The 13,343-nt window shown below is 38.0% G+C and overlaps 1 protein-coding gene across 1 annotated transcript; it reads left to right on the top strand.

The window, feature by feature from the left end:
- Positions 1–3,874: 3,874 nt before the first annotated feature.
- Positions 3,875–4,503, top strand: LOC125316387 (precursor of CEP9-like). The gene has a single exon (XM_048284635.1). It carries the CDS (start codon positions 3,940–3,942, stop codon positions 4,426–4,428), a length of 489 nt encoding a protein of 162 aa, XP_048140592.1. The 5' UTR covers positions 3,875–3,939; the 3' UTR covers positions 4,429–4,503.
- The last annotated feature ends 8,840 nt before the right edge of the window (positions 4,504–13,343 follow it).

The raw sequence follows: 13,343 nt of genomic DNA, 5'->3' as shown, positions 1-13,343 counted from the left end.
AATTGTGTCAATTTATTCCTAAATCATTTGATAATTTACAAATTTAGTAATAAAACTTTTAAAGATTTGGCAATTTAGTCACTAACATGGACAATTTTATAATTTTATGGTTTTTTTTCCTTTTCTTTTTTTTCTTCTTTTTCCCTTTTTCCCTCCACCAACCTCTATCAAGGGATGCCCGTGCTTCTCGCCTGAGGATGGCAATCTCCGCCGACATGTTCAGCAGAGGGAAAAAGAATAAAGAAAAGGAACAGGAACAGGAAAAAACTAAAATTATAAAAATTGTCCAAAAGCTAATGGGTCTTGTCACTTAGGATTGCCGGTATTGGCTAGACTGCCACGTCGATGATATCCGATCAAAATTGGCTGTATGACTAAATTGAGAAATCGTTAAAAATTTTATGATTAAATTGGTAAATCATAAAAATGGTTAGGACTAAATTGTCAAGTTGTTAAAAGGAAAGCATGTTTACAACTGAATTGGCTCTTGTACAACAGGTTTAGGACTTTTTTTGATAATTTTCTCCTTTAATATTTTATGTCTATATCATTGGTTCATTTTTGCGCATAGAAGCAATACTTTCATTGGGGTTGGTTCTAAAAGATTAATTTGTATTTTCTTGAAGAATCAATGCACCCTCCTCTGGATTGCTTATTTGGACCTAACAGTTTATAGGCATCTTAAAGGCTCTCGTTATGCATTACTATATCTATACAACGAAGCAAACTCAACATCATTTTCAACTTCAAACTTTGCCCAAATATTCTAGTAATATCTATGGGCGGCAAAGATGAATAAGGACCATATCTATTCAAACATTGGAAAGATTGGTAATCTAAAGTGACCCAGCTAACAATAATATGACTGCATAAATCTCTTATAGATTGTAGAATTTTAAATTATACCTTCCACATCCTGCAACTACTGAACATTTCGTCAGATAAGTCAAATTCTTCTTCCTTCTTTTTTCCTAGAATAATGATTTTTTTTTTTTTTTTGCTAGTGACCGGATTCGAATTTCCAAGATAGCAAAACCAAATGAAACGTAGAGATTTTATAAACTTAAAGCGAAAAGTCCATCTTCACACATTTCCCAGTCGCATTTCCTTAACTCAAGAAAGCACTTTAAGGAAACAGGTTAATATTGTCTGAATGTTCATTTCATTTATTCATCAAGTGGTTCTGACAGCGCGGAGAATAATTTCATGCAAGAGTTTGGATGCACATAATTCATGTTGTGATCCCGTACGAAGTCTCATACAGTTGGATTGATTTCAAAGGGCGGTCGACTTTGATGGGACGGTGGTGCATGGATTAAATAAGGGGTTCGACGTACATGTGCTTCTACAACACAAGTTCATTCACCTTAGCAGAAACCGACCTTTGCCGGAATCTGGAAATCATCTACTTTTCCAGTTGTGATGTACTATAAATATGATTCAATGCCCCCAACCTGTTAAAGTGAATATTAAGTCACGTATACAACTGCTAAAGAAAGTATTTATTGATAGAATAAAGCTAGGTTTCCTCTAAGAGTGGTCCACTAAACGGGAAAAGTACCAAAAAAGTCATAAATATATGGCATTAGTACCAATTCAATCTTAAACTTTTTAATTGGATCAATTCGGTGCTAAATCTTTTTATATTGTTACCAATTAAATATATCCGGCCAATTTTGATCGGAAATTGTTGATGTGAATACCGGCCATGCCACGTTTGATGGCCGACGCTGACATATATAATTTTAAATAATATTTTGGATTTCTATGATGTTTTTATTTTTTCCTTTATGTGATGTTCTTTTTCTCTTTTTCTTATGGCTGAGGGCTAGCAAGGGCTGGCAAGGGCCGCCACCCAACCCTCGCCGGCCAAACGCGTGGGCTTTGTGGCCCTCGCTAGGGACCGCGTGGCCTTGCCCAGATTTGGTGAGGGCTTGCGGCCCTCACCCCAATCCGGCGAGGGCATCCCTGCCCTTATCCATGGTTGGCGAGGGTATCCCGGCCCTCACCTATGGTCGGCGGTTCTTGCCGACCCTCAGCCATAAGGAAAAAAGAATAGAACAAAAGAGAAAGGAAAAAAAACTAAAAAAATTATAAAAATTTAAAAATGTTATTTAAATATTACTAAAAAAAGTCCACGTCGGCGTCGGCCACTCCACATCGGACGGCCGACGTCCATGTCAGAAATTTTAAGCTAAAATTCACCGGATGGACTCAAGTGATTCCAATGCAAAATGATTTAAGACTGAATTGATTCAATTAGAAGGTTTAGGACTGAATTAGTATCAATACAATAGGTTTTGGACTTTTTTGGTTCTCTTCCATCTACCGAACAGTACACAAGGTGATGTGATAGAGCGTTGTTGGAACATGAATATCACCCACCCATTTACTTAAATGCTATTTTTACCTCACTAGGAATACTAATTTAACAAATCAATTTTAGAATACAAAGCATACCTCTTTTAAGTTTTGTAAATGTACTCTAGGACGCACTCATTAGGAAACTCAATTGAATATATATTTGACCGGTATTATCTCGAAAACACTCGGTAACACGATCCTTATTTTATTAGCAATCAAACAAAAGAACCTTATGGGCCTCTTTGGCGGCTAAGCATGCACATCCTAAACCAATTTTAAAAGCTCAATGATGACAACCATCCAGAAAATGAAGGGTCAAACAATAAAAGCACAGAGACATTTGGTATTTCACTTGAATTTGTCGACCAAAGAAAATGCTAGGAGCTTGCACACGAGCCGTCAACATTTTATACTCTTCTCCTCCAAGTGGAGAGTACAGGGAATCCCTAAATGTTTGGTGCCTGTGGATTGTGGTGGGGAAGCCCAAATTTGCTCATCATGTGTTCATCTATATGCTAAATCCCTTCATCTCTTGATATGTCCTACTTATTTTAAAGAGGGTTTCTTGAACAAATATGCCAAAGTAATGGTCAAAACAGCTAGGATGCACGTATAATAACCTTACAGGAGAACTTGCACGATGAGTTCTAAACTTTCCATATGAAAATCAATCAAGTCACGAACCTCTTAATTGAGTCTATGTATTTTTTATCCTTCGAAGGAAACTACAATCAAGTCTTCTCGGTCACGTCTTGCACTATCCGTCGGACATGATGGTCCAAATCATCTTTAGCTGTCTACATATTCAAAAGTGTCAAGTTCCATAATATGTGATTGAGGATTCTCCTCTTACTTAAGCCAGATGAAGCGTTCGATAGTAGGGCAAGTTAAGAGCAATGCGCAAGATCATTTCGACATGTGCTTGAACCCTGATGTATCTTTCTCACAACCTAATTTCGTGGTAGAGTGCTACTTGTTATCCAGCTATCCTTTGTGCTTACTACTACATAAGCACCCAAAATTCCTTTGGAAACCATGAAACGAGGTCAACGAAGAACTGTCCTTGTCATATTACATTACCCTATCCAAAACTACAAATTTCAATTTCTCCTCCACAATCGAAAGGTCAAAGCAAGAAGTGGCCAGTTTCAGTTGGAGGAGATTTTACAATGGTGTATTAAAATCGTCAATGTCGGCGCGAGCGCCTTTTCGTTCGGGTCTTCATCAATATCGGAAGTGGCAAAGTGTAAAAAGAAGAAATAAACATATTGGTCTTTGCGATAACATGGACATAATATATACGAGTGACGCACTTCGAGTGATCTTATTGCAATAATCACCAGCCACGAAGAAGAAAAAGAAGAAGAAGAACCACAATGAAGTCCACATACCTAGTTTAATGTGTGATTGGTCAGTGGGTTAAGATTCTCAAGAAGTCACTCTCTCAAGCCTATAAATAGCAATGCGGTGTTCAAGTGCTTCTCATCCAGTTGACTACATTCCGTCTTTCCTATTTCTTCTCATTGCTCACTTCAAAGTAGAAAACCAAACTTCCTTCTACACACTTCTCTGGCGATGGCTGATCTCCGAGTCGTATCGATATTTGCTATCATTTTCACCTTCGTCGTGTTCGATGCAAATCTAACTTCTGAGGGAAGGCCGATAAAATCGGCATGGCAGGATGAACTCCGTGCATTAAATAACGACCAAATGTACGAACGAGCATCGCAGTATCTCACCCCATGCCAGTCTCCTGCAAGCGATGATCATTCTGATGGGAGGAAGGAGATGGTTCCTTCACCTACAACACATGATCAGGCGGTCGATTCGGGCGATTTAGAGGCTGAGGATGATTTCCGCCCCACGGACCCTGGGAACAGCCCTGGAGCGGGCCATTCCTTCATAGGCTCAAAGAAGGGAGGTGCTCAACCGAAAGCTCCAAGTGGCGATAAGGAGAGGCCAACCGTTATGGGGACACTAGGCGATTTCCGACCCACTGGACCGGGTCACAGCCCTGGTGTCGGCCATGTATTTGAAAACAAGAACGGTGAACCAAAAGCCTAGATTACAACAAAATAGAAAGTTTGGAGTTGTGTCGTGTGAGTCCTGTCAATCCTGGTTCAGTTAGGTCTCGTGTCATGGCCCTGGAATGGTTCTGCTTGGTGTGTGTATAAGATTATCCGTCAACTCAGTATTGAACTATGTAATTATTTAGTGAAAAATAACGAGGTTTCCTTAGAAACCAACTGCTAATTATTCCAGAAAATGTGCGTCAGTTGTAATATGCCCTCCAGGTTATATGAGATTCCAGGTTTCCGTTGTACTACTTTCTTCTCAATCTTCCCCAATATCATGTGATGTTTGTGGCCAGGAAAAGTCCAAGGTCAGTAAGTTTTTCTTCTTTCTTTTTTTCTTTTTTTTTTTTTTTTGGTTGGTATAATCAGATTCCAATTGGGAAATAAACGCATGCATGATTTGGCAGAGATACAAAATAAAATTTGCTAAACTTCGTACGGCAGAACGAAAGGACGTGAATGTATCCAAATCAAATTGGTGATAACAGACAGGATCATAGGGACAATGCTTTGATTAAACTTGGGAGCAATGCTTTGACCATTAAGTATAATCTTTCCACGTAGTAAACCAAACCCAGAAGATAGGTTTCAACCTCAAACTAGCCACCATTTATTTTGCGAAAAATGTGATGTTTTCAAAAAATATTTCTAGAAAAGTTATTTTTCAGGAAAATGATAATAATTTGCGATGTTTGGCTGAAATATAAAAAAGATCCGTAAAATATTTTCTTTCGTTTGGTATGGAAAATCGGATTTGATTTTCCTCCATGCACTCCTTTCAATAATTTTTTTAATTTTTTAATTTTTCAAAATTCATATTTTTTTAATTATTTATCTTTTTTCTTTTTTCTTTTTCTTTTTAATTTTTTTTCTTTTTCTTCTGGTCTTGGCCTATTGGTGATCGACTGCAGCGAGCTCGAGCTCGAGGCTTGCCGGATCAACAAGCTCCCCTAACCATAGGGCCAACAAGGCTTGAGCTCGAAGCTCGCCGGGATTTGGAGAGCTCGAGGCTCGCCGACCTCGAGCGAGCTCGAGCTCACCGGCCCACATCATGGTCGATTGTCGGGATGCCGACCGTCACCAAGGTTCGCGATCAGCGTAGGAAGATGGAGAATGGAGCCGCAGGTAGAGCAAGGAGGAAGAATGAGAACAGGCCAAAAAAAATAAAGAAGAAAAGAAAAAATTAAAAAATAAAGATAACAAAAAGAAAAAATAGTTTAAAAGAAAATGAATGTAAAGTAATTGAGGCAGCGAATATAAGGAAAAATGTTTTCCTCTTCTCAAAAAAAGTAAAAAAAATTCCCCACTTTTGGAGTAGCTTTTTCTATGGGAGGAAAATGTGTTCCTAAACTAGCTTATTTTCCAAGAACCCAACGCCAGAAAATTAAAATAAAAATATTTTTTTGGAAGTTCTTTTCCGCGAGCGAGACGGAGCCTTAAACCAAAGAATTCCATAAAAAGCCCATGTTTTAGTTAAGTGGTAAGGATCAAGTGCTGTTTCTTCTTTAGAAAGTGATCTTATGAATTTTTCAAATTTTATATGATCATCACTATTGGCCCGAAGGCACCACCTCTCGCCAGTTACAGGCACGATTTTGTTCGCTAATTGTGCATTTCATTGCATATATAGTTGGCCCATAACTTACTTGCCATTGATGTGGGCCTATTTTGTACCTCAATTATATCTAACCTTTTTTTTATTTATTAGTATGTCCCCCATGTTTCGTATCTAAAACAAATAGAAACATGTCGACCCGTATCAGTCTGAAGTAACTCTCGTTCAAGTGGTGTCATCTCATATTCTTCTCCACTCCGTAGGTCTGTTCAATAATGTATTAAACGAACGTCAAAGCTAATGAATTTACAGAACATTTGAATTGAGCAAAACTTAAAAGGTTGGCCAGAAATAAGAGTTCGTGCACTATTTAGCAGATGACGCTCGTAAGAACAATCCGAAAAAACTCAGTTCGGATGCTATATTATTGCCAAATTGATAAACCCGTTCTGCGGGAGTTGTTTTCTTCTTTTGGCCTAGTTTCTGCATTAGTTTGGCTCATTTGATGTTAATTGTTAGTATTCAAGTTTTCATTCCTTTTTAGGGTTATTTCGAAATCTTTAGGGTTTTAGGGGTATTGTGGTTTTTGATAATTCTTGTAAAATTTTACTCAAAGAGAGGTTGATTTGAATCTAATTATGTCGATGTGTTTGCGCTTGCGTGCTCGTTACTAGCGAACTTTTGAATTTTCCCTATATCCCATCGTCGTTCATGTTAAAGGTTTACATCCCCCGATCCCGATAGGGCGACCGAATTTGTTCTATGTGACATGCTAAACAACTGATGAAGCAACTATGTACAAAAACAACTATGTAAAAGCATGGTGCAGTTGTGGATGGCTTACTAAACAGAATCAATCGAAGCACAGCAAAGGAAATCGCATGACAGGACGTGAATGATAACTATTCTGTTTCCGAGAGCTATTATTTGGCCCAAAATATAATTTTCTATTTTTATTCTTTGGACAAGTCTCCGAGCAAAGAAACGCGTTTGCTAACAAAACAAAATTTTGCTCCCAGAAGAAATTTGTTTGATAACAATATAAATTTTATATGGTTGCCGGTCGGCGGACCGGTGAAACAGGTGAATGGAGGCTAACGACAAAGACGCGAGAGAGAGGGAGACCGCATGGAAAAGAGATGGAGTGAGTGATGAATTTTTATTTTTGTTTATGTTCCAAAAATTGAAAAGTAGAAAATTTATACTTCTCATTTATGTTTCAAACCTATTTATGGGATAAAAATTTATCCTAGAAATAAACAAATGAAATTGTTTTACCAAACGGATTTTTATTTCAAATCTGTTCTCAAGAACAGAAAAATAGAAAATCAAAGAAATAAAATGTTTATCATTCGCGCCCTAATTGTTGTTTTTAGTGGAATCTAATATAAGTCTAGCATATATTCTTAAATGTGATTATATAGCTCGGTATGGTAGAATGTCTAACAAAATACTTGTTCATTGAAGGAAGTCGATGCTTTCAGTTATATTGTGGGTAAATATCAAAAAAGAATCCGTAATCTAATTTGTGCCAATTAAGTCCTAAACCTTTTAATTTGGCCAATTCAATCCTAAATATTTTGATAATTTGTTAAGGTAGTCCATCCGGCCAATTTTTGTCGAAAATTGATGACGTGGACATGGGCTGACGCAAACATCTAAAAGTTTCAATTTTATTTTTTATTTTTTGAACTTTTTGTTAATTGCTTTTTCTTATTGTGAGGGTTGGCATGGGGGCACTTGCACCCTCGCCAAGCAGGGGTCTTCGAGGCCGCCAACCCTTAACAATAAAAAAAAAAAGGATAATAAAAAATTCAAAAATTTAAGTAATTTCATCAAAAAGAAAATTCACGTCGGCGTCAATTGTGTCACGTAGAACGACTGGAGTTTATATCATTAATTTTTGGGCAAAATTAACCGAATGGACTAAATCATCAAAAGGTTTTTGAGTAAATTGGCCAAAATTGAAGGTTCGTGACTGAACCGATACAAGCACTATAAATTTAGGACTCATTTACTAATTTTTTTGTTATGCCGAGGGAAAACGATGTATTGAGCTGCATCATGAGCGATTGAATATGCATTAATGATGCCGAAAAGTTTCCTTTTTAGGGGTTAATGGACAACTTATTTGCACCTTCACCTGGAAAAAAGGTTGGCTCCTTTGATGTAGACCTCCAACAGTGGAGAAGAAGATGCACGATTCAGAAAGTTGCCAACCAAACACTTTTGTATTTAACTTCTCCAGGCAAATGAAGTGACCGATTCCAGCATAATATAATAAGTGACATATTACACGTGAAACCCAAAATAAATGTTTTCTTTTTCCTTTTTAGCCCCATCCATTTTTTTTAAGGAAAATTTCAAATAAAAATATGAAATAAATATTATTTTAAATAAATGCCTGAAATGCTTTCTTCATTTAAAAAAAAGCATAATTAAGGGCATTTTTGCCGTTAACTTTTTATTTGTTTTCCCTTTTTCTTTCTTCTTTCTTTTTCCTTTGTTTTTTTTTTCCTTCCTTTTCGCCGGTGGCTGATCCCGGACAATGACCGACCACCGGCGAGGGTTGGGCAAGGCCTCCCTCAACAACCTCGCTAGCCACAACAAAGAAAAAAATGACACGGGAAACAAGAAAAGGAAAAAAAGGGTAAATAATGAAAATTCCATTGGTCATATCCTTCTTTGAAACGAAGATGATACTTCAAGCTCTTATTTGAAACAATGTCCTCTTCATGCCTTTATTTGAAAAAATGAAAGCACTTCAAGTATTTATTTGGAATTTTTCCTTTTTTTTTTTTTTGGTTAGTGCTTTATATTTTAAAATAATTTACACAATTCTATGGCTTTGCATTGTACATCTTAGAACTTTTGGATTAATTTAGTCATTGCATTTAGATAAGCTCGCTGCGCAAGAAATATAACTTAACAAAGTTAATCACGATATAATCTAAATCGAAAATTTATATTTTCTAGTAATGTCCCCTGTGCATCTCACTTTTTCTTTGCATGCGATTGGGGTTTAGTTAAAGAGAATAAGTCATGACAATAACCTTTAAAAAATATTCGATTGAGCTTATTTTCAAATCAACAGTTCTTCCTCAACGAGGAAAAATAGGGGTGTATTCGATTAGTGTATTCGGTACATTAGTTTTATGACTTTCATTATACTTATATTCATGCACTCAAATTGAACACCGAAGCAAAAGTTGTTTTTTCTTACCTATCGAGCTAAATTAAAATAGATCACGAGTAGCTTGACTCGCCTAGTAATAACAATCAAAAGATTTTCTCCTCTTGATGAAAATGTGAAGAATAGTAAAATCTTCTCTTTACCAAAACTTTTCGGGTCAAACAGAGCAACAAGTTCCATTTGGGCCGTCTCGTCGGATAAAAGTTTGAAATCAATACAAGTGAACGGGCTAGGCCCAAAAATAGTGCGTCATGTACAATTTTTTTTTTTTTCTATTAAGCACGATTTGATAGTTTAATCAATGCACTGAGCAGCCAATTTTTTAGAAAACAAAATATAATGATACATGCACCCCTTTCCATCCTTAGGAATAATATACACAAATATCTCACTCCAGTGGGAATCTTGAATAGTTTTCTCAAGGGTGCCTGGCTCCCCAATGATTCAAAATTGATTCTCTTTGGAGAATTTTATAAACCTATCAAGACATTATGGAACATATTCTTAAGGTGTTATCAGTAGTATTGGATGTTCCCTAGCAATCAAACCTTCATCGTTAAAATGTCGGGAGAATACAAGCAATTTAGCTCTCAACAATAGATAATTCTGCCCTACTAACCTACGAAAATTGATTAAGCGAGAGATAGGGGGTCCTGAAACCGCGGCTAAAGCAATTTGAAAACCAAAATCATGGTCCTCAATTGGCTTTCTTACGGGTCACCAACTAATCTTTCTGGTAAGCAGTGAACAACATTTGGTTGAAAGAGAATCAAATGGCGGGTGATATCCAGGATGATGAATGGACTCTCTCGTTAGGAAGCAAGAACAAGAATAGACAAGATCCACGTGCTATTCAAAATGTACTTTTCTAAACGTTTTCAAGATCCAAAAAATCTGGAAGGAATCCTCCCAACCACACCCCAACGGGATTCCAAACTTTTTTTGTTTTTGGCGTGGCCTTATGGGATCCGCATGTGAACTTACATCGACTATAAATAGGAGAATTTTGCATATCAAATAAGGACCACGTGAGTTACAAGTTTTTTTTATGAAAATATAATTAATTTCAATACTACTCCATACAGACTCGGGTGACTCGAGCCAGGGACCCTGGAGCCTAGGCTCGGGAGCACCAAGGCCGGGTTTGGGTCCCTAGTGGTAGGGGCTTGGGTCCTTGAGGACTCGCCCAAGCACCTCAAGGTTGGGCATAAGACTCTATTTGCCTGCGTTCAGGTCCTCCACGGCTATGCTCATGTTTTTGGCGGTCGAGACACCGGTAGCTAGGCCTAGGCTCCACGGGGTGAAACTTGGGTCCTCAGCTACTAGGTCCCCGATGCTTGGGCTCTGGTTCCCCTAGGCCGAGCCTAGGATCCTAACGCTCGAGCTCAATTCCGCGACGCCCAAACCCAGGACATGTGACAGTATTCGAGACTTTTCTCAAATGTATGTTTCATAATTTTACTGTTATACTCTTTGGAGGATGACTTTCATGTTCTTTACAAAGCAACAGTCAAACATAGGAAAATTTCCTTGAAAATAAATTCCTTTGACTATACTTTCCAACAAAGTCCATCATCCGTGAAGCAAGTAGAGCTTCAGTGTCACAATTTCTAAACTTAATCGTTAAGTTAATTCAGCGACTTATCATGGATGAGAATTTCACGGGACATCATTTTAACGATTACCGTATTTTACGCGCCTTTTGAAAAGCACAATTTTGGTCCGGCGTGGCAAATTATCGTAGAAATAATGAAAAATAACATTATCGCGCAATCCAAAATGTTAATGCTTCCTTACCACATTTTTGGGGATAAGATTTGGCTCAAACAACGTGATCTTGAACTTAGTCTAAGGGAATCATTTCTCACGCTACCCCTCCCCCTCTCCTCTCCCCAACCCTAACCCAAAATTTCTCTCCCTCTCTGAGTCTCCCTCACCTCCCCTCTCTCTCTTCCTCTCCCCCTGTCTCCCTCCAGTTTCTATCCTTTTTTTTCTTTGCTTGGATTATCTTCCTTTTCTTTCCCACTGCGTTTTGAGAGCTTGCGAGTATGAATAATTTTCTACCATTCATCTTGGGTGAATGTGGATACCGGTTCGGCCATTCGTTCGGTCAACGGCCTTTAGTGAGGATGTTCACGAAGTGGCTCCATATGCTCTTCAAGATTACGCCGCTCTCCTCTCCCAATTTAGATTTAGGTCTAAATTTAGGGATTTTACTCCCAAACTAGATCTAGATATAGATCCGGGAGTTCCCTTCATGTATTTAATTTGTGCTCTTTCAAAATATTGATGTTGGTAGTCCCGCTCGACAATGTTGATGAGGACATTGAACCTAGACGCACACCGCAAGATATTGCAATTGGTGTGGGAGTTCTCGGTGGGTGTTCATCACTGAATCTAGTGATTGGCTGCCGAAATTTTATGATGGTAGATATATTTCTAGAAGATGAGAGCGTGCTTTTAGTTATAGAATATGCTTTGTTATGTGCTTCCTCATATTTGCTTCTTCTTCTTTTTTGAGAGCTTGAAAGCTTTCTATATACCTCTCGAATATTATCCTGATTAATGAATGAAATCTTTCTTTTGACAAAAAAGAAAAAACATAGTCTAAGTGCAAATCTCTTCAATGAACCGCATCATATTTATTGTTAAACTAATGCTACATAGGAAGTTCATGTGAGCCAAATTGCCAATGACGCATAAATGAACGTATTTCAAAAGTCGTGACACCCAAACGATGATTTAAAAGACTTGATGTTAGAATAAGCACCACCCGATAATTTTAACATCGGTGCCGTCATTTTGTTTCAATTTAGCGATCGAAGCCCCCACAATGAAATAAGGCGTCACCATCTCATGAAATAGTAAAAGGCAAGTAGGGCTCGAGGGGGACCAAGGAGTGGCCCCATTGCCATAACTGTGGCAATCAATTTGTTTGACTGTAACGTCTCGTTGTCCACATTTGCCTTTGGTTCGTACAAGTTGTCCGCCAACAACTCCCTGGCAATTTCAATCCGATCCATTCGTAAATGCGACAACAAAGGACTCAAAGCTGAATTACCTCAAGGCGATCATTTATGAATAGGGCGTTTAACCGCATGACCCGCTCGAGTTAAAGCCCAACTCGAGATAAATTGCAACACGGGTCCTAAAACTCGCGACGGATACCCTGAGTTTATTCAGGAGGCGATTAGCACTCTTGATCGTACTTCATAATTGGGAAGGAATGGGGGTGGTTGGGCGGGTTCGCGAATCTACCGAACCAAAGAAAACGGCAATGGCTCCCGGTCTAATTAGTCAATGGTCGCGGAATTCGACCCGGCGGTTCAACACGTGTGCTCGGTTGGGCTCTTCGCTTTCTTTGTGGTGACATCAGAGAGATGTGAAGGACGATCGCACTGACGAGGACGGCGGCCAAAGTTTCTTGCTTTTTACTTCTCTAAAATCTTCAAGCAGTGCGCCTTGCACTTTCGGTTGCGCTTTTGGGGCATATCGAATGCTTTCAAGTGCACTTGTGATTATCATCCGCGAAATTTACTTTCTTTTTCGAAGTTTTGAAGTCACAAAGTGCATGGGAGCATCAACTCACTCTCAAGATGAAAACGCTCCCACTTTTCAAATAACCAAATAAGAGTGAAGGGTGAGCGGTTTTACGGACGGTTGAGGTTCCATCTGAAACTTAGAACCCACAATATCGGCACGAGTTTTTCAGTTTTTGAAATCCATAACCTACTATGCATGCCCTATAACCTAAAACCTAACATGTTAATCGGTTCGGGATTTAATTGGGAGCCTGCCAATTTCTTTACTTCTTTTTTTTTTTTTCAATTTTAGTTAAGCAAAATGAAAGTGAACACAATAACAATAATGATCATTTGTCAATAATAACAATCCATAAAAGATGAATACGTAAAGTAAAATAAAATAAAAAAATAAAAAGTTCGAAACACGTAATGTTAAGCCTAAATTATACAACTTCAATCCTCAATCATCCACGAAAAATCAAAAGAAACAACAAGCGTAATTAATCACGGAATAATAATTTAAACTGTTTATTAAACTAAAATAATTATTAGAAAACCTCACTACATAGATTTATTTCACTTCAACCAACAAATTCAATTTATCGATGATAATCTCCTCACGACAATCCATT

This window comes from Rhodamnia argentea, chromosome 1 (genome assembly GCF_020921035.1).
Source record: "Rhodamnia argentea isolate NSW1041297 chromosome 1, ASM2092103v1, whole genome shotgun sequence".
Lineage (NCBI taxonomy): Eukaryota > Viridiplantae > Streptophyta > Magnoliopsida > Myrtales > Myrtaceae > Rhodamnia > Rhodamnia argentea.
This window is presented reverse-complemented; position numbering and strand designations above follow the sequence as displayed.

What these genes read in the sequence shown, in the direction of transcription:
- LOC125316387 (XM_048284635.1), top strand. Translation starts at nt 3,940, where the DNA reads ATGGCTGATCTCCGAGTCGTATCGATATTTGCTATCATTTTCACCTTC.